Below are 23,362 nucleotides of genomic sequence, written 5' to 3'. Positions count from 1 at the left end.
TCTTTTTTACAGACTTACAGGTATTTTCCACAGTCTCCCTGGACTTGCGAAACCCATCCTCTTGGCCTTTCTTGCACCACCTACCGGCCAGGCAGTCTGCCGTACGTCATCCACCTCGCCCCGGTAGGAATTTCCGTGTGCCACCTCCCTCCTTCAGCCAGCAGGCCACCACAGCAGCGCCCCCTAGCTTTTCCGGGTAGCCACGGCTACTAAGCCTCTTACTCCTTGGTGGGGTGCCAGCTACCCTTTCTAACTTTGCCCTCACTGGCTATGGCACCTAGTGCCCCATTACAGTTCTACCTATCTAACCTTCCAATCCGACTGACCACTCCCTGGGTGGAACCATCCCTTTTATACCTTTTCTGTCCTGTCTCACTACTTCCCTCTAGTGGCAGGGGCAGGAACTACATTTTACATAACACCATTATATTACCCTTATATAACTAATGGGAACTCACTGCCTTGTAAATACACCTTTTTAACAACTTTTTAACATCAAAATTCACACATACACATATCATTCATTTTCTCACATTTACATCAGCTTTCACTGCATTTTCATACAACACCATTTTCATCCACCTTACAAGTTGTTCCCAAAAATAGCATGCAATCCATGCATCAACAAATAATTGGGTGTAGATATAATTTTGATCCTGAGTGTATGGGAAGTGATGCCAAAAAAATTTCCCAGGAGCAGCTATTTGCCCGTGGTAACTAGGGGACTGCTGCTAGGGTTGCCACCTGGCCTGTATTTTACTGGCCTGAATTTTATGGCCGGTTGATCCCAATGTTATTAATAGGGAAAAAAGATAAATATATAGGAACACTTGTATTTTTTTCCAGAAAAGGTGGCAACCCTAACTGCTGCACATCAGAATTAATTCATAATATGTAAACACATTATTATTTAACCAAGTATTAAGTTGGTATAGAGTCACAACTACAGCTCATAAAGTTTATTTATAGTTTTTCTGTAGTCAATTTCCTCCCTTTTTTTTTTTTACCTTTTACAAACCACTTAATTACATTTCGAGGCCCTTATACATACCTCCCAACTCTCCTGATTTCTGCGTCCTGATTTTGACAGCTCAGTACTCAGTCCCAGCTTGTTACTGAAATGTCCCGAGTTTCTCCTGCACTGATGCCAGAAAAAGATATGCTTTGTGTTATATGCAGGGCCATAACTAGGGGTAGGCAGAAGAGGCACGTGCCTAGGACACAAAGCCAGGGGGTCGCCAGGCACATACCTCTTCCGACGCCTTCCCCTAGTTCGGACCATTTTGTCCAGAAGCTGTGGTAGCCGTTCACGTGTTCACCGATTGTGTACTTTTGCTCATGCTGGAGCGGCGGGGACGATGTAGTCAATATTCGACCATCAGAGTAAAATCCTTCGACTTCGAATATCGAAGTCGAAGGATTTACCGCATTTCGTTCGATCAAAGGAAAAATTGTTCGATCGAACGATTAAATCCTTCTAATCGAAAGATTAGAAGGATTTTAATCCATCGATCGAACGATTTTCCTTCGATCAGAAATTACTTAGAAAGCATATGGGGAAGGTCCCCATAGTCTAACATTGGTGCTCAGTAGGTTTTAGCTGGCAAAGTAGGTAGTCAAAGTTTTTTTAAAAGAGACAGTAGAAGGTCGAAGTAGCCAATTCGACGGTCGAAGTTACCAAAAAAATACTTTGAAATTCAAAGTATTTTTCATTCTAATCCTTCACCCGAGCTAAGTAAATGTGCCCCTTATGTGTTATGAGTCTTATCTGGTCCCTTCCAGACCAAAAGAAATGACAATACGTCCACTAAACAACAGAAAAAATAGAGAAAATATATTGAGAAAATAACATGTTTTGTAGGACAATTCTCTTCTCCATGTAATACATGATGATGTTAGTATAGCTGGGTGCCATGTTGGTTAGTTAAACTGATTTTTAACAGGGAGCCCTGCAGATGTTTTCTATGCAGGTGTTGGTTAACTGCTTCTAGCCCTTCCTTGTTGGAGGATTAAGGTGTATATGTTCAGAGAAAATAGTAATCCTAGATCCATCCTACAGACTGCAGAAAAGGATGTAAATAGATTACCATGTGAGGTGTTATTAAATAAATCTTTTCTCACAACATATGATGCCCAGTCTTAAAGAGTAAGAAGGGTGATCAGAAAATACTTTCCAATACATATGAATGACCCAACCACATCAAGGGTTTTTAAGGAATATTACTTTTTTACTTATAAGAGAGGGAAGAATTTAAGTGATTTTTTTATTCGCACTGATTATGGTCTGCCTCTCTTGTCAGAACTATAGCAGCAAAATAAAGGGAGATACAGTTTTACATCCAACAGAGATAACAAATAAAAAACAAACAACTACAAGACGAGACTGGCTGCCCCCCCATCTTTGAAGGAGCCCCCCATGCTGCTCCCTACCCACTGCCCTTTTAGCACCCACACTCACCCGCTGCTGATAGAGATCTGCTTTCTCTATAGTTATGCCACTGGGTTGAATATATAAGGTATAACATACCTTGATGTATTTTAACTGATTTTCTTCACCGAATGGACTAATATAGGAACAACAAAAACAAGAACTATTTTTGTTACTACACTGCAAAACTGCTATGGATTTATTAAGCATGAATATTGGAATGTATTGGCTTATATATACTTTTAAGCAAGCCTGGACTGGCAAACTGTGGGTTCTGGCAAATGCCAGAGGGGCTGCTATAAGATGCCATAGAAAGTGGGCTGTTTGGGCCTTTCTGTAGTAGGAATGCCAGGGCCTATTTTGAATCCCAGTCAGTCCTGCTTTTAAGTGTATTAGTGAAAAATGTGAAATGATTGGAAAATTTTCTCTTTACACCTATTCCAAGGGGCCACCAGTAGGGGTCACTGTTTGTTTTCCTATAAATATTGTACAGTTTCACTGGTTCACTATCACTGAGGAAGGGGCATGTAGTCCTGAAATGTTTGATTGTGTGTGAAGCACCATGTAATAAAGTTAGGATCACCCCATTCGCTGCATCACAAAAGGTATTGGCTCTCCATTTGTTCACCAATTATAAAATGAAAGGGAAAAACATAGAGACCCTATACTCAGCTTGTCCTGGAGGCAAGGGGAAAGAAACAGAATGAACCCCCCCTGAAATGTGCCCTCCTAAATTTTGACTATTTATTACAGTTTACAGGGGCATCAGGTAACTAGATATCACCCCTCCCACAGGAATCTAGGGGGCATGACCTAGCAGGACACAGCTTGAGTTTATGACCTCCTGTTGGTAGGAACTCTACAAAGAATATAATAAAAATTCAAAAATATATTCCCAGTCAATTCTCAAAGTTAAAAAATCACTTTTTATTTATCATAAATATTAAAAAGTAGGCATACAGACCAATTGATGCTCCGCCTTACGCATTTCGCACCCACAGGTACTTATTCATAGGCCTATGAATAAGTGCCTGTGGGTGTAAAACGCGTAAGGCGGAGCATCAATTGGTCTGTATGCCTACTTTTTAATACTTATGATAAATAAAAAGTGATTTTTTAACTTTGAGAATTGACTGGGAATATATTTTTGAATTTTTGATTTGAGTGCTCTTTGGAGTTGGGGGCTATATTCCAGTATTTTGGCCCTTTTTGACAGGCCTGTATAGACTGCAGCAGTTGAGTAGTAAAGAATATAATAACCCTAACTCCTTACACGAACATAGTGGAGAATTTATTATTACATTCATAGGTTATGGCTCCTCCTACTGGTTCCATAGACCCTAAATATTAAAGGGATTGCTCACTATTAAATAACCTTTTAATATAATGTTGAGAGTGATATTCTGGGTTTCATTTTTTAATATTCATGGTTTATTAGTGATTTAGCTTTTTATTCAGCAGCTTTCCAATTTCCAATTTTAGCAATCTGGTTGCTAGCTTCCAAATTACCCTAGCAACCATGCATTCATTTGAAAGCTGGAAAGAGTCTGTAAAAGAAGGCAAATCATTCAAAAACTATAAAAACATTATGTTATATATCACCGATAAGGGGTCCTGATGTGAACTCTAAGTCACCCCTCCATGGGCTTTCACTCCCCCATGGGCTTTCACTCCCCCATGGGCTCTTATTAGCCAGGGCTTAGAGCAGGGCACCGCAGGTTGTGATCCCTTTACACATGGCTGATTCCAGACCTTAGTGAACAGAGTCTCGTTAGGTTTCTGGTACTGGCAGAATGTTTTTACTTGATACCTTGGCCTGATTTATTAACTCTTACAGGCCTTTATCATGACATTGACTGTAAAATAATTGTTGGTTGGTTGCTATTGGCAACTGCACTTGTGCAATATATCACCTATGTTTGTAGATTATCTCTAAATAGCAAACTAAAATTGTAGGTATATTTACTAATATAGTTGTATCAGAGCCAGGGCCGCTCCTGCCATAAGGCAAGTTGAGAACAGTGAGTGAGCGGCCAGTTATAAGGGGCGCCAAAAAGCAGCTTCCTGTAACTTTAAGAGCTGAATTTCTGGTTTCCGGCTGTGTATTACAGCTAGCTGTCTTCCAAAATAACCAAGAGAGGAATAGTGAAGAGTAACTTAATTATTTCCAAAACAATACAGAACTTGGAATTGATTGAGTTTAAACATTATCTCCATCCTATGAAGTACATTTTCAGTTTTATAGTTTCCCTTTCAAGAAACAACATATATCAATATAAAAGTATCCTGTATTATGTAAAATGAATTACAAGGCAGCAGCAATTTGGATAAAACCACAAATTGTTTATATAATTGCTTTTTTTTCATCACTTTATTTGTTAATAAAAAAGGAGACGGAGATCAAATAAAACCAAAATTACAAAATATGTAATGAGCGAAAAGTTAGAAATCGAGTAAATATCAAAATAAAGAAAAAGAACGCATGTGTAGAAAACACGGGGCCACCATTGGGAATCATGGGGCCTCATGCTACAAAAATGACAGAGACCTCTACCCAGGGGGTCTTAGTTATTTACTCCTGTCACCTAAGCCCCTGGAAGGAGGATCTTGCCAACAAGAAGAATAGGACCCCAGACCCAGCCTAGCTATGCCCCCCAGCTCAAATCACAAATCACACTTTTCATGGCCTCTGACTGCAGTACACCCTGTTATTACACTTTTTGTATCCCAGCATTTTTAACAATATAAACACCTATGTATAATTGTGTAAAAACATAAATACATATAAAAGCATTTTTTATAGCAAATAAATAAAACAGAACTTCTCTATAAAGAGTTAAGACAAAAATGAAAATATATACATTGTATTTCCCTTATTTGATGATTTTGCTTTTAAATAAAATTACACCCTATGGCTATTTATAGGTATTAGAGAAGTATTTGAAACATTGAAAATATTTGAAAAATGATGTTGTGGGGGTTTTTTTTCTTACTATTTTGTAAAAGCAACAGTGGTAAAAATATTGAAGCAATTTTTGTCCAGGTCTCTGTTTCTGTTAACATATTAATCACTTTAAAAGCATGATTGTATATTTTAGTCGGGTACAATGTAATGATGGAACTATTACTTGATTTGACCCAAACAGCCCCTCTAAAAACCGGGCTGATGGCAAACCAATATAAGAATGCAATAGGGCAAAGTTATGTGGATTTCCTGCCTTCTTCTGAATTTCATCCCTTGGAATTATGACCACAGTTTATGTGCTACTGACTGTCTAGCCTTTAAGATTGCTTAGATATTGCAGCGCCTATCTTGCTTGAAAAACCCCAGTGCTCCATACCCTGTGGATTTGGGACTGTGCATACTTTCTTATACATGGACTGGATTATCCTGTGTGGAGCTATTTGTGTTGCTGCTTCCCGGGAGCTGCTTATGGGCAGTACAACCTGCATTCATTGTTTCTACCAGGTAAAGATTATACAAGGGGGACTATGTTGAAAAGTATCATAGCATCAAATTACAACATTGTATGAATATCTCTACATAATCTGTTAAAAATTTAACCCTTTTTTTTAATTTGTATATTTGTATATAATTTAACAGGCCACTAGGTGGCAGCGGTACAGTAATTTTGCAATTCATTCTAAAATGAGCGGTAGGTTTTGTATAAATAACTTAATTTAGAATATATATATACATCATATGGTTAATTGGTGGTGTATACCAATGTATACCATTACACTAATTTTATCCCTGCACCAGTCTTTGTTTCATAACTCATTTGTGGGTTTTACAAACAGTGGCAACTACTGGCTTACAATTTCAACCAAATGATTCATATTTTCAATTATCCTTTGTTTACACCATAGATTGTGATAAACTTTATGGCAGCTGCAATTTACAGACAAATATGTTTTTAGTTTAGGTAAACATGTTCACTATTCATTTACGTTACTATAAATTAGATAAAAGAAGACATTCTGTGACTGCATCCTTCATTAGTACCCTGAGTTATAAAGAACAATCTGAATTTGTGTTGCTAGAGCCAGTTTTGTGGAGAACATGGATATTTACTATTGGCCTCCAATTATTAATACTCAACCCAGAGAGTGATGCTTTTATAATATACTTTTTGTTGTTGTTTGTTACTGTAAAAATGACAGATATAGCACATTTTCTTCTATGGTTAAAACCTATGTATATGTATTGCTAGGTTAAAGGAGCATTGGTACCAGTGCTAAGTTTAGGAGAAGGTAATACAATATTGAATAATAAGTTTTTCTGTTCTGTCTCCGTCTTCAAAATCCTATAGCCAAAAAGATTCAAAGCTTCTTTACAAAGGTTTTGAATTCTGTAGACAGTTTTGAATAGCAGGTTATCCCTCCATGCTCTGGAAACATTGCGAGCATCTCTAGAGTTGATTGAAAAACTCATACCTTTGCCTTTACCATGTGTTATATTGTGCACCCAAGTCTTAAGTTTAGGGGTGAAGTTAAGATCTGCAAACTGGTACATCTGCCTTGCATTTTCAATGGGATCATTAGTAATATCTTCATAACGGACCATGTGGTAACGGCTGCGCAACCTACTGAAGTTGGAAGTCACGACAGTTCTATACATCTCTACTTGGCTCTCACAGATTTGTTTTATCATCTCATAATCTGCATCCGAATTTTTTGATTTTCTGTCTCCTAAAACAATCTTGGTGTCTAAGGAGAGGGCACTCGTGGTTTTTTGTCTTGAATTAAACACCCCACGTGGATCTCGGACTAAGTGAAGAATTTTGAAGTTTAGCGATGGGTCACGAAGCAGAGGGTAAAGAACTTTCAAGTCAAAGAATCTCACTTCCTTAAGCACAACATGACTGTAGCTTTTACATGCTTGTTCTGTTATATTAAATGGATGTTTGGGACATAACAATTTACAGTGATTCTGTGGAATGATATCACTTCTTTTGAATAAATTGCATACTGGAGGGGAACACAAAGCTCTGCTAGTCTCCCACTGAAAAAAACTTGATGTGAATTTTTCTGGTGGCATGTACGGCTCAAACACAGACATGTCACAGAGAAAAACTGATCGGACCAGATCCCTGGCTGCCATATGCAATAATTTGACGCTGTTTTGATGCATTTTAGACCACACGTGCCAGACTGGCTCCATCAGATAAAATACATCAGGGTGTTGGCTGAACAGTTGTCCAGTAAAAGAGGATCCTGATCTCCATGTTGATAAGATGATCATATGAGTCCTCTGATATTTTTTCACAGGAGGGGAAGGGCTCTCATAGAATTTAAAAATTAAACAGATGAAAGCTAAAGTCTGAGCCATTACAATCAAGATAGAGAATTTGCCAGTGCTGATTCTTGATATTTTCATTGGGAAAACCTGGGTGTAATATAAATAAATCTGTATTAGTAATTACCAATGCATATGTACAAAGGATATGATTTCTTTATAAATTTATATACAAATATGGAAATAAATAAATACATTTTATGTTCCTATATTCTCACCTTTTGTTTTATAAAAAGAATTAAAAGGAAACAAAAACCTTCCAACAAACACCACCAAAGTATGCTACCCAAACTTAATTACAGATGCTGGAAAAGGAGAAGGATGCTGGAAAAGTTGAAGGAATAGCATTTTACACTTGGGGGTGCCAAAAGTTAGGTACCCCCAAGTGATTACTTTTGCTTACCTGACACCCCGGGCCATCGCTCCTATCAGCAGAAAACTGCACAGGCCCGGGGTTCTTCTAGCAACCACCATGGAGAGATCCTCTTCCTGCTTCTTCGGGTTTTCTTGCACATGCGCAGTAGAGCGGAAAGCCGGACTTTTTGAAAAAGCCAGCTATTTTGTTCTACTGCACATACGTCTGCCCCGGAAAATGAGAAAACTGATGAAGCAGGAAGAGGATCTCTCCTTGGTGCTCGCTAGAAAAACCCCAGGCCGGTGTGGTTTTCTGCTGATCGGAGCACCGGCCCGGGGTGTCAGGTAAGTAAAAATAGTCACTTGGGGGTGCCTAACTTTTGGCACCCCAATTGTAAAATGCTATTCCTTCTCTTTTAAATCCTCCCTAACAGATCTGCTTCAGTCTACTTACTGGCATTAAACTCAATTTCTTTAGCACCAAAAACCCAAACTAAACTGTGTTAGGCTAATCTGCTGCCTCCATACCCAGTTTGTGAGTGCAATGACAGTCATGTGATCACCCTGTTAGCATGCACACATTTTCACTCCAGTATTTTCAAACAGTGAGCCTACACATTTGGAATGTAACCAATGATGCATTTTTTGACTTTTCATAGAAAGCAAAGATAAAACACAAAAGAAAGAAAATGAACAAAAACATACAAATATATCACCCTATTTAGTAAGGGTCTAAACTGAATGTCATTTTGTCATCTGAAATCGAAAGTGTAAATAACTGACAAAATGTCACGTTTTCATACAAAACAATTAAGAGTTTTAACCCATTAAACCTTTTTGTGTCTGTAATTTCCCTGCTGGTGGGTATAAAGGTTGGGTTGAGGGGTTCTTTATAGTTGTGCTCGGTACTGCTTTGTCCTTCTTGCCTCGCACAGTTGCGTCTTTTGAAGTGTTCTGTCAGTGGAGGATTTTCTACAGAGTGGCAGCAGGAACGCTGAAATAACTAAGCATTGTGAGTAATAAATAAAGGTGCCTTTGCAGTAATACTTCTTTTTTTTAAGGTTTCGTTCTTCTTTAATGACAAAATATGCGCTGTCATGGAAAAAAACTTGCACACAAGAATATCCTTCCATTAATTCTCCCAGTGACTTTTCATGATGTGTTCCTGGAAATATTTGCATTTTTTCCTCTGATCGTGAAACACACCAGTTGATTTTTGATAAATCTGCCCTGAATGAAAATGTGCAAAAGTACACTGGAAGTAAGTTCCAGTAGCCAGTGTTCAACCCTACAGCAACACAGGCTAAAGGCTAACAGGGAACTACTTTTGTATAAACAAACATAGATTATAATCTTAACTAAATCCCATAAGGGCCAAAGTATATAACTGGTGGATCCATAACTTTTTTTCCTACACAATAATTCACAGTGTCCTCCACTCCTAAGTGGGGGATGCCTGTCCAAAAATGATATGAATTAAAATGGCCCTTATCAACAAAACATTGTGGCTAGAGTTGCTCTTTCTGATGGTGAAAAGATGTTGTTATACATGTGTCTTTGCCTCCAATGCAGTCCACCACATAAAGGAGTCCACAGGAACACAAAGTAATTTATAGCTCAATATTGTTTCATATACAGTATATAAAGCCTCAATGAAAAATACATTGTTTTAGTAGTATGTGCCGCTGGCACTGCCTCTTTATATACTAAAGTCCTCCCTCTCATGTGATGTCATCACATGAGATGTCTTCTCTGGGGCGGCACAGGTCTATTAAAGTAACCCAGAAGTCACGGGTCGCGGGTGGAGGGAGGGCGGGATAGGATTGGGTGCACATCACTAACCCACACACATGTTAGGTTACACCAGCCAATGAATGGAGCTGTGTCTTTTATTTGCACACGTCTTCCTATTACATTTAGATTCTACATTTGGTTCCTGTCGGTTGATCAGTGAGTGAGACACAGAGCATTACAAAATGGTGGCTCAAGGTAAAAAATGTAAAAGGTCAAAATTTACTGACATTTAAATGCTAATTTTGTCAAATTGGCTTATATAATATAAATTATCTGTTGGTTAATTATTAATTCTAAAGGTATAGTTCCTTTAACATAGCAACACAGATACAATACACAAAGGCATACATCACTCAGCATCTAGTTCCCCACAATATTTGCAACCCCTGTACTTTACCCTCACAATCTGTCCTAACAAACTGACTAACTATGGTTCGTTTGGACTATATATACTTTTGAGTGATGTGTCTTTTTTGTTTTTTATTTATTTATTTATACATATATCAAGTGATGGAAAAAATGCTGGCTGCCACTACTTCCTATTTTCTATGGGAAAAAAACCACAGCAGATTAGTTAGTAACAGGTAGACCTCCACCTCATTTACAGCGGTCAAAATATGTCATGGTCCTAAATGAGAAATACAGCACGTTTGCTTATATAAATGTATTTTAAGGCATAGTACTGCTCTGCTACTTCCCATGTCCCACAGTAATATGATAAATTAAATACAGCCCCAAACAGTTTTGCTTAACTTCTGGGTTCCGGCAGTGAAGCCTTTTATTGTATGGTCTTCCCATGCAAGGTGTTCCTACCTGGACTACAAGGTACTGGTTTCTTGTACTCCCAAGCAGAGTACTGGTCTTAGTGCTCTTAGTCCTGGACATAGATGATGATTAGATCCTTGATGGAGGAACCCAGAAAAATACCTTTCGGCAGAAAGGGGTGGAGTTGGTGTATCCAATTTGTGATAGAGCTTCTGGTTATGGAAATTCCTGTGCTATAAATGTAACTAACTGATATAAGTAAAATAAAGTATAGGATTTATTTCTCCATTAAATTCATTCACAAAACCATCTCACATCTCATTAGAGAAAAATAATCTAAAAAAATCTAAATAATGATTTAGTTCAGACTTAGGCTTCTTTAGACTAGCACTGTTCTAATTCTGGCAAAAGGTGTAACTGTATAAATGTTGCTTATTGATCCGTGTTGCTATAAATCATGTTTAAGGACAATAAACAATGGAAACTTGAATTTACAACAGGACATCAGTGTTTGAGCTGCTGGCAGCAGCACCTAGGGCTCATTACTGATTAATATTATTCACCACACCTTACAAATTATATTACTTCAATAACAATGGCACTCTCTTTATTAGCATAGTTTCTACAGGAAGTAGACAATTATGATCATATGAAATAGGTGATGTTCTCGAAACTGAATTCGGATTTGATAATATGGGAAATTCCTGTAATTCCCTACTGCTTTGTTTGAAATAACAATGAATGTCTTGAATCAATATTTCTACATTTAATGTTAATACAGTATTGACATCTTGTTTCAATTTTGATCACATACTTTCAGACTTTTTGGGTTCAAGCCCCGCTACAGATACATGACAGATAAATGTTGCTACGATAGTACCTTAGCTTTAGTATATAGTACAGAAGGTAAACCGTCACCAAATTTGTCCTTTAGCTGGGCCCTTTCATCCACTGCTTTGGCACCCCAAAGGAGTGACAGTACTAATATTCAGATCAGTGTAGAGAGTAAAAATGAAAGGCCTTGCGATGGCACACATGCAGTGGCTCTTTCTAAGATCACATCTAATCAATGTAACCTGGGGGCAAGGTGACCTGGCTACAGTACAGTGGAAGTACATATTACACCAGCTTATTTAGAACAAATTAAGACATTAATAGTTTTGGCAATGCTATTTTTGTTTTTAAAAACGATGGCTTCATATTTTAAAAATAGAAAATATAATTCTATGCGGGTTTGCAATATGCATTAGATAGTCTTATTGGTTTTTAAAGTAGGGTCGCCACCTTTAGTGTAGGAGAATACCGGACAGGTATGCTGGGGAGCAGATCGGTTATGTAGAAGGGTGGGCAAGGAGCAGGACAGTGATGGGTGAATCGGTGACATTTATGGGCAGACTTTGGGGCTGGTTCATGTAGATCTGTAGGAAAAAGATAAGTATGAGCAGATATGGGGGTAGATCCAGGACAGAACAAGAAATATTACACATTTACTACGTATATTGCCAGAAAATTTGTAATACCCACCGTAACCCTGGTTGCTATTTTACCAGCTAGGCCGGTAAATTACTGGCTGGGTGGCAAACTGGCAACCTTATATTAAGGCTTTTTTTTAAATGTAGTAGCCATTAATTATTTATACTTTTCTATTCTCTGTGTCTACACCTTGAAATAAGCAGAAGGCAGCTCTCCTGTTAATCATCTGGCATTTGCTACATTTTATGAAGCTCTACTCCAGCAATCCAAATTGCTACTTGGATTTTGCAGTTCAATACCAATCACAGGAAAGTCAAAAGATTGCATGCTAACCTGGACTTTGACTACAGGTTTTGAAAAGGTGATCTGATCATTCTAAACCTGAAATAGATTAAAAGAAGAACCATAAACCATGAACCACATTCACAGCCCTAGTTAGCGGAGTTTTCTGTCCAACCTGAAGAAGCCAATGGGGGAAATGCTGCATTGTGGGTAAAACATGGCAAAATCGCACTTTGCACACTGTACTATTCACTTTCAATTGCTCATTTATGAGCCCTTACGGCTCAGAAATAAAGTTAGTAAGGAAAAGAGCACCAACAAGCTTGTATAAACATATTAGCTACATGCTAACGCAGCTATGTATTTCAGATACAGGATCTTTTATCCATGGGGTTTTTCAGAAAAGGGTTTTTTTTCTTCTGTAATTTGGATCACCATACCTTAAGGTTACAAAAAAAAAAACATTTAAACACTAAACAAACCCAATAGGACTGTTTTGCCACAATTTGGTTTCATGGATCTTAATAACCATCAAGTACAAAGTACTTTTAATTATTAAAGAGAAAAAGTTAAAAAAAAATAGAATTTTTAGTAGCACACACATTATACCTAGAGATATATTTTTACTGTATCATAATTACAAATTATCTGCTACTTGGCACAAAACATTTTACAGACCCAGTTTTACACCACTCTAGTATTGTAAAGCAAATAAACATTTATATGTTAACATGTTCTAAAGGCTCGGTTACGATCTATAGTTACAAGTGATACTGACACTTGCTGCTTATAAATTGTGAAAAGAAATAGGGAGCACTCACTGACCCTTCAAAGGAAAACCTGTTGTGCTGCTATGTGAACCGCTCCCGATGCATGTAGGTTCCAGACAAGATTCTTAGGCACGGAGCACCAATGGAGTTAAAAACATTGCTTTTTTGGATCATCTTTAAAATATTAAACAGAGCGCACAACAGCAAACACGCTTGACGCGTTTTGTGGAAAAGGCCAGTTTCTCAAAAGCTATACCATGTGAACATTTAAAAGGTAGACACCACACCCCTCTAAAAACATTAACCCTTTCAAGGCTAACACACATCTCTCATGTTACATATGTGTAAAACATAAGATAGGGGCTTGTGCCACTGCATTGGTTATAAATGTTTATATTACATATTTCATATATACTACAATAAATAAGATATAAAAATATATATAATTAATCATATAATTTAATTGTAATAAATTGAAAATCATGGACCAAAAGCAAGAGGTGGAAAAAACTGAACCATATCATTCAATGAAACATAAAAGGATCAATATACCATAGAAGAATCCATCACATATTCAAAAATTCATTAGAGAAAATCAGTAAATCAGTAAGAGAATATTTAATTTGATTTTAATTGCAATTTGTTTTCAAAATGAGAAAATGTCTCAAAGGAAACATGTTAGCTCCCGTTCGAGGTTGAGTCCTCCATAAGTATCTACCGTTTTGAGTTGATATATCCAGTATGCCTCCGTCCTAGAGAGGCTCTTATCTCTATCACCCCGTCGCACATTATGTTTTAAACTGTCAATTATCTGAAACATTATTCTAGACACTCCATCGTGTTGTTCAATTATGTGTTTATCAATAGCAGATTTAGGGGTATATTTATCAAAGAGTGAAGTTAGAGATCACTAGTGATGGGCGAATTTGTGGCAAATTTGCGCGATTCGCCGCCAGCGAATAAATTCGCGATACGCCCGCGAAAATTTGCCTGAAAAAATTCACCAGTGTCAAAAAAATTTTTCGCCCATAACTAGAGTTTACCACAGTCTGCTAGAGTTAAATTCTGCCACTCTCCATTCATTTCTATGGGATTTTGAAAGGTGTATTTATCAAAGGATGAACATTCACTTTCATCTATTGGTAAATACTCTTTTAAAAATCCCATAGAAACGAATGGAGAGTGGCGGAATTTCACTCTAGAGGACTGTGGCGATCTCTAACTTCAATCTTTGATAAATATACGCCCTAGAGTCTCCCCTTTCAACTGCCGACAAATGTTCTAAAAACCTAACGCCAGGTAGATGACTCACTTAGAAAAGCAGTTGAAATATTGTTTTATAGTGTAGCTTTTACCCGTATATGTACTAATAAAATTGATAGAGACATTAAGTGTACACGCCTTACACCTGTTCCGGCCACATTTGTATGTGCTTTTATATCTCAGCCAAGCTGAGTCTGTCGTAGACTCTGTGGATTTATAAAGACTAGGAGATAGCCAAGAAGCTAAAGATTTCCCTTTTCGAAAAACAAAGGAGGGGGAATGGTCCAAAATATCCTTCAAAAGCGGATCTTGCAGAAGGATACCCCAGTGTCTACCAATGCTACGTTGTATATAATAAGCATAGTGACTGTTTGTCTCCATCCCAGATTCCAATATAATCATCGATATATCTATAGAAGCGGATAATGTGTTGCAGTACGTGGTGTCTCTCCCACCACCTCATGAAGAGGTTGGCATAAGTGGGAGCAAAGGAAGCCCCCATGGCTGCACCACGTCTTTTGAGAACGCACCATCAAAATAGAAAAAATTAGAACGTAACAAAAATGTAATAGATTTAAGTATAATATTGCTTTGAATGTTGGGGAAATGCCTCTCATTGGTTAACTAGTACTCAATGGCTTGTAACCCAAAGTTATGTTTAATAGAGGAATACAGAGCGGTGACATCCATTGAAAACCATCTACAGGAAGGCTTCCAGGAAACACCCTCAAATTTATTAATACACATTGTTGTGTCTCTTAAGAAAGTGGGAAGTCTTTCCACTAGCGGAATCAAAACCCTATCGACATATTTTGAGAGACCCTCATTTAGCAATCCAATGCTAGCTATGATTGGTCGACCCTTCACATTTACCAAGGATTTGTGAACCTTGGGTAGGGCATGAAAAATGGAGATCACTGGATTGGGGCAGTTTAAAAATTCACATTCAGATATACTTAAACGATCCAGTTTCGTATCTATGAGCTCTTTGAGTTGTTTACTGAACTTGTCTATGGGATCCGACTGTAATTTAACATGTGCCAGCGTCTCCAAGTTGTCTCATCACTTGCTGCTCATAAACAAGTTAATGATAGACTATACCCTATATGTAATAAAAGGTACAAAGTTTGCCCAGAAATAGTAACCGATATGACGTTTGCTTTTAAACAGGCAACCAGTAAATACTAACTACTGATTGCTTGCTTAAAAATGTATAGCAAACATAGAGCCTGATTCATAACCCCATTAAACAATTTATTTTCATCCCAGTTGTATACTTGTTATACAAGCCATACAAGTGCTGCATATTGGCACCCATAGGAAATTAAAGTGTTCCATAGCTCAAAGCAATTTAACACATTCAGACTACTTGACTCATCTGTCAGCCTAGATTCATTTGTTAACATATTCTTAACTACTGTGAAAAGTTTCCTAACAGTCAGGGAAGTAAATTATATCAACCTCCTGGGAATCTTCCTGGATTCCATAGTTCAACCCTTTCATAATAACCAAAATTGTGCTCATAAAATGTTTGGGGACACACTGCATTTTAATTATTGTAATTAAAGCTGATCATTTACAATATGAATGAACTAAAAAAATATTTTCTTTGAATTCTTGATTCAAACAGTTTATTATAGTAGTTGGATATTGAGAAGCGACCAACAGGGAGTTTGCATTTTAAACAAGTGCAGACTTCACATTTCAATACAATATTGTTATGGATGTTGAGAGGTAGATATTGCAGAAAAATTAGTTGGTAGAAACAAAAAGTGTTGGATACACTTTAAATACTTTTGCAAATGTTGAGCAAAGGGTTGGACAAAAAAAAATTGATGGCCAGTGGAATAAACCTCTTCATAACTTAACAATATTATCAACATTTATAGTTAGAGATTGTGAGTGGTATCACATCTTTTACTCTTCTATAAACAGCGTCACATTGCATTGCTTAGCTACATGTCCTAGCTGCTGCTATGAAAAAAAGGATAAGCTGTAATGCTTCTTTCCATTGATTTTTGTCCAATACACTGCTCACCATTCATAAGAGAAAAGGGAACTTTCCTCTGGCCATGTTTTTATTTTCTTCAAGGAGACCCATGACCCATTTAATGGGGTGGTTCACCTTTCAGTTAACTTTTAGTAACTAACTATTCTAAGTATCTTTCAACTGGACGTCATAATTCATTTTTAATATTTTTTTAATTATTTGCCTTTTTTATTCTGACTCTTTCTAGCCTTCAAAGGGGCTCACTGTCCCCATCTAAAAACAACTAATCTGTAAAGCTATAAATGTACTGTTATTGCTACTTTTATTACTCATCTTTTTATTCTGGTTCTCTCCCATTCACATTCTGGTATCTTGTTCGAATCAGGGTATGGTTTCTAGGTTCATTTTGATTCTAGCAACCAGATTGCTTGAATAGCAATTTGGAGAGGTGTTGAATAAAAAGCTAAATAATGCGAAACCCACAAATAATAAAAAATGAAAACTAATTGCAAATTGCAAAATAACACTCTCTACATTATACTAAAATTTAACTCAAAGGTGAACAACCCCTTTATCACATAGTGACAAGCCAGGTGTGAGTCTTAACCAAGGGGACAACAGATGCTGAACCCATAGTGAAGGCTTTGAAGAAATAACTTTTGCGTTAATGTCAGGGATGGACTGAATCCACTATCTTTTTATGAAGGATTCAGCTAAATCCCGAAATTAATGTGAACCATAATTTGCATATGCAATTTATGAAAAAGAAAGGTTAAAAAGAACTATGCACTCAGTGTGCAGAACAAAAATCACAATGTCTGTTTTCATGTGACAAAAAACAAGTGATGATTAGGATTCAGTGCTTGGATTTTCCTGCTGAAAAAGGCCAAATCCTGGTCAAAGCCCAAACCAAATCCTGGATTCTGTGCATTCCTAATTGATGTGCGGTAGAATGGAGCACATGTTAGATTTACATGTGCTCCAAAAAATTCACATGCATCCAGAGAAAATAATGACAAAGTAAGAATCCACTGGGAAGGGAAATTCCTAGCCTCTTTATTTCCATTTGCACTTAGTGGGAGGTGTGGTGCCAGGAACCTGGGGCAGCAACCCTGAGCAGGGTGGAGAATAAGATGGGAGAAAGGACATCAGAAACAAGGTCCAGAGCTTTAATAGATAAAATCAGAAGCAAACAAGATCGTGAGTGAACTTCCCCAGTGCCAGATTAAAGGGCAGATGGGTAGCAGCCACATAAAGTACAGATCCTGTATACATAGCTGCACTGTGTACTTAGGAGGAGCATTAACAGATGACAGGCAGTTAAACCTATATTGATGATTTGTGCCACCACTAAAAGAGTTAGTTTGTTCAGAAACATAACTTGGAGTTTTGTTTATTTTTCTGCTAATGAGAAGCAGGACAGCGAACAAATAAGGAAACACTGTGTAGTACAACTATTTGCAGTTGTATTGATCTTATTTCCATCTGTATCTACATCTAAAAGAAGTTCATTTTTATTTTATGCTAGTGTATTTTATTCAATACAGTAAGTAAACTTTTATAGGCTTCAATCAATCAATCAATCAATCAATCAATCAATCAATAAATCATCTATCTCTCTATTTATCATCTATCTATCAATCTACCAACCTGTCAGCTATATCTATCTATCTATATATCATCTGTCTATCGATCTAACTATGTATCTGTCTGTCTATCTAATCTATCTATCTATCTATCTATCTATCTATCTATCTATCTATCTATCTATCTATCTATCTATCTATCTATCTATCTATCTATCTATCTACCAATCATCTATCTGTGGTATAAATATATAACTGCTAAACCTCCATTGACCATGATGTGTTAAAAAACTTTGAAACTCGACCATCGAATAGGCCAAATTCGATAGTCGAAATTTTCTTTTTGAATTTTTTTGGCCGTTTTCGGACGAATTTAAATCATTCGATCGATCGTAGAAATTGTTCGAAGTGTCGAAGTCAAACTTTTTTAAAGAGACAGTACTTTGATTTTCGAATGGTCGAATATTCAAAGTATTTTTAATTCGAATCGAAGTTGAAGTCGAATTTTGCCTATTCGATGGTCGAAGTACCCAAAAATTACTTCGAAATTCAAAGTTTTTTAATTCGAAAATTCACTTTGAATTCACTTCGACCCTTAGTAAATGTGCCCCTTGGTGTCAGTATATCTTTACCAACCTAAAACAAGTACAGTACATGCTGCTGGACTTCAGATTTCATTTAGAGACAGTGAATTTTCTAGTTATGTTTCACTCAACAGTTAGAGGGGCATTTTAATGTGCATGATTAACCTATGTTGGATACCTTATGTTGGATTCAGGAAAACATTCTTAACTCTTAACTAGAGTTAAGCAGACTGGCAAACTTTTGGCATAGATGTAAAATGTCAGAGATAAGTTTTACATAAAGCAAATACAGAATTTGATGAGATTAATCCACTAGTTAAATAGTTATTCATACCTGTTTTGCTCCTTGTTACAATATTCACAGATACAAAGTTGGAGTTAATTTGCTTTCATTCGTCTCTCCAAATGTTTTTTCTTCTTTGTATTTAGATTTTCTTGCACTGTTGCTTCATGCCTCTGCTTCTCTGTCTTCGCTCACCTTATGTGTGTTGTCTCTCCTGTACCTGTACCTGTATCCCAAGTCCCACCCTCTCTATGGCACGTGTTTGCTTCTTCTACTTGTTCTGGTTTCCTGAATACCTTGAAAATTAAAATTAACTGAACCTTGATGACTAAAACTAGGAACAGTTGTGACAACAATGCAAACAGTATATGTTCTGTTGAATACAATATCCTGCTTCATGCAGAGTATTTGAGTGATTAGAGGCATATAAAGTATTTTTATTATTTTATATATTCATGGATTTTATATATATATATATATATATATATATATATATATATATATATATATATATATAATATAAAATAAATAGTATGTATTTTTTTAATTCTTAATATTATCATTAATCCTGTGCTGCCTCTTTCCTTCATTGTCACTGACTGTTAATGATCTATGGGTGTGTTTCTCCATAATATATACTGAAGCAGCTAAAAGAGTCAAAAGGCAGCACCAAATGAGGGTTAATTGTCTGGACCTCCCACTGGTAGGACAGGAGAATAGAATTAGGGGAACTGGCTCTCTCTGGATTAGAAAATTTATAAATACACCTCAGTACACCGTAATACATTACTATTGCCTCCAAGCCATCAATGATTCTAAAGAGCACAACAAAATAAAAAGACCACACCATTTCATGCAAATGATTTATTAGGGCAAGGCTATATGTGCTGCTGTTTTGGACTCTTTTCTTTACGTCCTACAGGCAGCACCAAATTTAGGATATGCAACCTAATGTGGGGGAGGGGAGGATACTGCCTCATTGAAGCTGATTCCAACACCAAACTGCCATAGACTATATCCTGCTTGGCTGTTAAATGAAGTCTGTAATGTCTGGCAAATGTGTGAATGTTGGACAAAGTGGCTGCTCTGCAAATCTCCGTTAAACCATTTTCCAGCCCAAGAAGCATACATTTATCTTGTGGAATGAACTGTTAAAGAGAAGGAGGATCCTTCTGATTCATAAGAGCCCGAAATAGCATTTTTTAACCCAAGAAGCTATTGTAGGTTTTGAAGCTCTACATCCCTTCCTTTTTCCCACAAAGAGGACAGGACAAATAAATGTTCTGATTTTCTAAAATCCTTAGTCTTATCAATGTACAGTAACAGACATCCATGTACATCCAAACAGATTTGACTAAGAATCCAATGAGAAAGAAGGTTAAACAATCTGAGAATTCAGCTTGTTTGTAGAAGAAACCATAGGATGGAAAAAGGCAGAGTTTTTAGGATAACTTTATCTGGAAAAATTGGAGTATATGGGGGTCCCACTGCCATTGCTAGCAGCTCACCCACACTTCTTGCCTAGGTAATAGCGATAAGAAAAAACATTTTCCAGGCCAAGTATTTGAAGTTGGTATCTTGTAAAGGCTCAAAGGGTTTCTCCCCAAGCGCTGATAAGTTAAGGTTTCTAAATCCAATGGAGCTAAAACCTCCTTGATCCTTGGCCTCATTCTTGAGACAGCTTTTAGAAACCTTTTAATCAGAGAATTATTTGAAAGGTTTACAGAAAGCATTGCTGAAAGGGCTGACATGTGAACCTTTAAGGTATTTGGCTTAAGGCCCTTAGCAAAGCCGTCATGCAGAAACTGTAGAATCTCAGGAACTGAACATTCCTTGGGACAGAGTTTCTTCTCCATGGCCTATTTTTGGAAAACCTTCTAGATGTTTAAGACTTTCTAGAGTTCAGGAGTGTATTGACTACATCCTCTGTAAGACCCATGGACACTCAACAAGTCCCTATCAAATTCCAGGCTGTCAGACATAACCTGTCTGGATTTGGGTGAAGCAGTTGACCTTGAAGAAGAAGATCTGGTCTTGTCGGCAGTTTCCAAAATGTCCCCTTGCTCAAGTGAATTAGGTCTGTAAGACATGCTCTCGTTGGCTACAATGGGGCAATTAGTATCACTACTACTCTGTCCTTTCTGATTTTCTGGATTCTGGATTTTCTCTTAGAATCATAGGCAGTTGAGGAAATATGTAACAAAGATGGAATTTCCATGGAATTGTCATTAAACTGAGAAAATTTGGATTGTCTTGGAGCACTCCATTATGGATGTCATTGCGCATTGATGCCATTGCGTTGTGCTTTCTTTACACACAATAATATGGTACAGTCCTGTTATTAAGGGAGCCCAGTTCGAATTCTGGTATCAGACGCTAGAGAACTTATTTGCTTTCCCTGTACTAATGGCACCAGCACTTAACACTGTCTAATCAGAAAATTCCACCTATAGAAATCAGCAGCAGAACATGCTATTTGTAGTGCAGATGACAGAAAAGCCGTCATAACTTGTCATTGGTGTTGGCAGTCAGCAGGAAGACAAATTTGTGAAATAATCCCCCATTGACAGAATTAAACAGCAGTTTAATTAAGTCAAATGCACCACATTATGGGCATGGGTACCAATGAAAGCAAAAATTGTACCTTATTATACAAGTATATTTCAATATGTCTGTACTGAAATACCAATATAGAATTAATTGTCTAATATATTCAAGAGGTTGTTCTCCTTCAAATTAACTTTTAGAATGATGTAGCGATTGATATTCCGAGACAATTTGCAACTGGATTGAAAGCTGGAAAGAGTCAGATAAAAGAGGCAAACTATTTAAAAAATATATATAAGTGATATAAAATGAAAAACAATTGAAATTTAGCTAAGAATTGGTCATTCTATAACATTCTAAAATTTAGTGTGATGGTGAACTGCCCCTTTAAAATAGTGGTTGGCCAGCTTACTTGTTGGTTTGTTACAGACAGGTGCCATGTGACTGCTGTTTTGTCCACCCAGTGCTACCTCCCTGCTTACTTGGAGTAATGGTCTGCCTGACAGACTTGCCTGTCTGAAGGTGAGTTTCTATAATTTATTCTTACTGTCCAATACACACACACATGACTTTCCCAAAAGCACTTACTTTTTAATTACTACCATCAAATATCTTTTATCACTGAGGACACTGGATCACTTAAATTTGATTTTCTTGATTTAAGTAATTTGAATGCATTTTTGTCTTGCATAACTTCCTACATCTTACATCAATACATCTTCCTGGAGTTTTTAATTCTACAGTGTTGTTGATTACATGTTTTGGCCAAATAAACACTTGAGTTGAGAAGGTCCAGGCTCAACCTTTTTTTCTTTTTTTCTTTCAGGTTGTCAGTTATTGGAACAAGTGTATTAGATAATATATATTTATAGGGCTAACATACACTTGACTTCCTTTAAGTGGCTAGACTTACTGATGCGTTTTTCTCCCAGTTTTATTTCAAGTCAAAGGCTTTTTCTGGTACCTGGTTCACTAAACTGTTCTAGTAAGGAGTTGTTTTCCACATTTTATACCATTGTCCCTCTGTTTATATAGTTGTTATAAAGTAAACCGTTAGTGTCATAAAGCTGAAAACGTTTTCTTTGCAATGGTTACACTTGGTTTAGATATATATATATATATATATATATATATATATATATATATACAGTCCTCAGAGGATCGAAACGTGTTGATGTCCCAATTTGTTGTGATGCAGTAAAGCATTATACTTGCTTCTAACAGTTTTTTGCTGTGAGTGCTTTCTTCTTCTACACTATATATATATTCCACCAGTGTGATCACCTGACTATAGCTGGGAAGGTTGGGAGCTACAACATGGAGCTGGCCACTGCTTCTGTATAAACTATAACAAGGGAAAGTTGTGCTCACCACTAATTTTGAAAAACATTAAGTGGGGGTGCCCACTGTTGGTGACCAATAAAAGGGCAACCATGTTTGGGAGTCTTAACCTTGAAAGCAGCAAGTAAGTTGCAGGTAAAACTTAGTCCCTGTGTAAAATGCATAATGAAGCAATAGAATTCTTATTGAATCAGATGAAAGTTGAGTGTAGGACTGGCAATATCACGGATGAATTTGACGTAGTTGGCCAGTGTGGTACTAACACCTTGTTTTTTGTAACAATTATTTTCAAAGGCAAACTGTGCACTGACAATCATTCTCCTTCTTTTTGTATACAAATAATGGCAGGTCTACTCCAGAATGTGGGTTGGGCCTAGCGCTGGCACAAGAATGCTTCTTGCAGAAGGCCAATGCCACAATGTGGTTTAGACGAATTGCTGTTATTAATACATTTTGTAATGGTAGCACAGCAAATCTGAAATTATTTGTAGTACAGACCCAGAACCTGGAACCTGGTGCCCCAGATGAGAGTAAGGGGTTCTCTTTGAAAGAGAGAGAGAGAGAGAGAGAGAGAGAGAGAGAGAGAGATTGATGTTGTGTTAA

The 23,362-nt window shown here is 37.1% G+C and overlaps 1 protein-coding gene across 2 annotated transcripts; it reads right to left on the bottom strand.

Moving 5' to 3' along the window:
- Nucleotides 1-5,127: 5,127 nt before the first annotated feature.
- On the bottom strand, nt 5,128-19,110 carry chst5.L (carbohydrate (N-acetylglucosamine 6-O) sulfotransferase 5 L homeolog). Of its 2 annotated transcripts, none has more exons than XM_041590173.1 (2): nt 18,923-19,110; nt 5,128-7,817 (listed from the first exon to the last, which is right to left on the bottom strand). In XM_041590173.1, exon 2 carries the CDS (start codon nt 7,806-7,808, stop codon nt 6,639-6,641), a length of 1,170 nt encoding a protein of 389 aa, XP_041446107.1. In that variant the 5' UTR covers nt 7,809-7,817; nt 18,923-19,110; the 3' UTR covers nt 5,128-6,638. The 2 variants fall into 2 exon arrangements, with proteins under 2 accessions (XP_041446107.1, XP_041446108.1); XM_041590174.1 differs by lacking the exon at nt 18,923-19,110 and adding an exon at nt 8,915-9,079.
- Between the last annotated feature and the right edge of the window lie 4,252 nt (nt 19,111-23,362).

The sequence above is a fragment of the Xenopus laevis genome, chromosome 4L (assembly GCF_017654675.1).
Source record: "Xenopus laevis strain J_2021 chromosome 4L, Xenopus_laevis_v10.1, whole genome shotgun sequence".
NCBI lineage: Eukaryota > Metazoa > Chordata > Amphibia > Anura > Pipidae > Xenopus > Xenopus laevis.
This window is presented reverse-complemented; position numbering and strand designations above follow the sequence as displayed.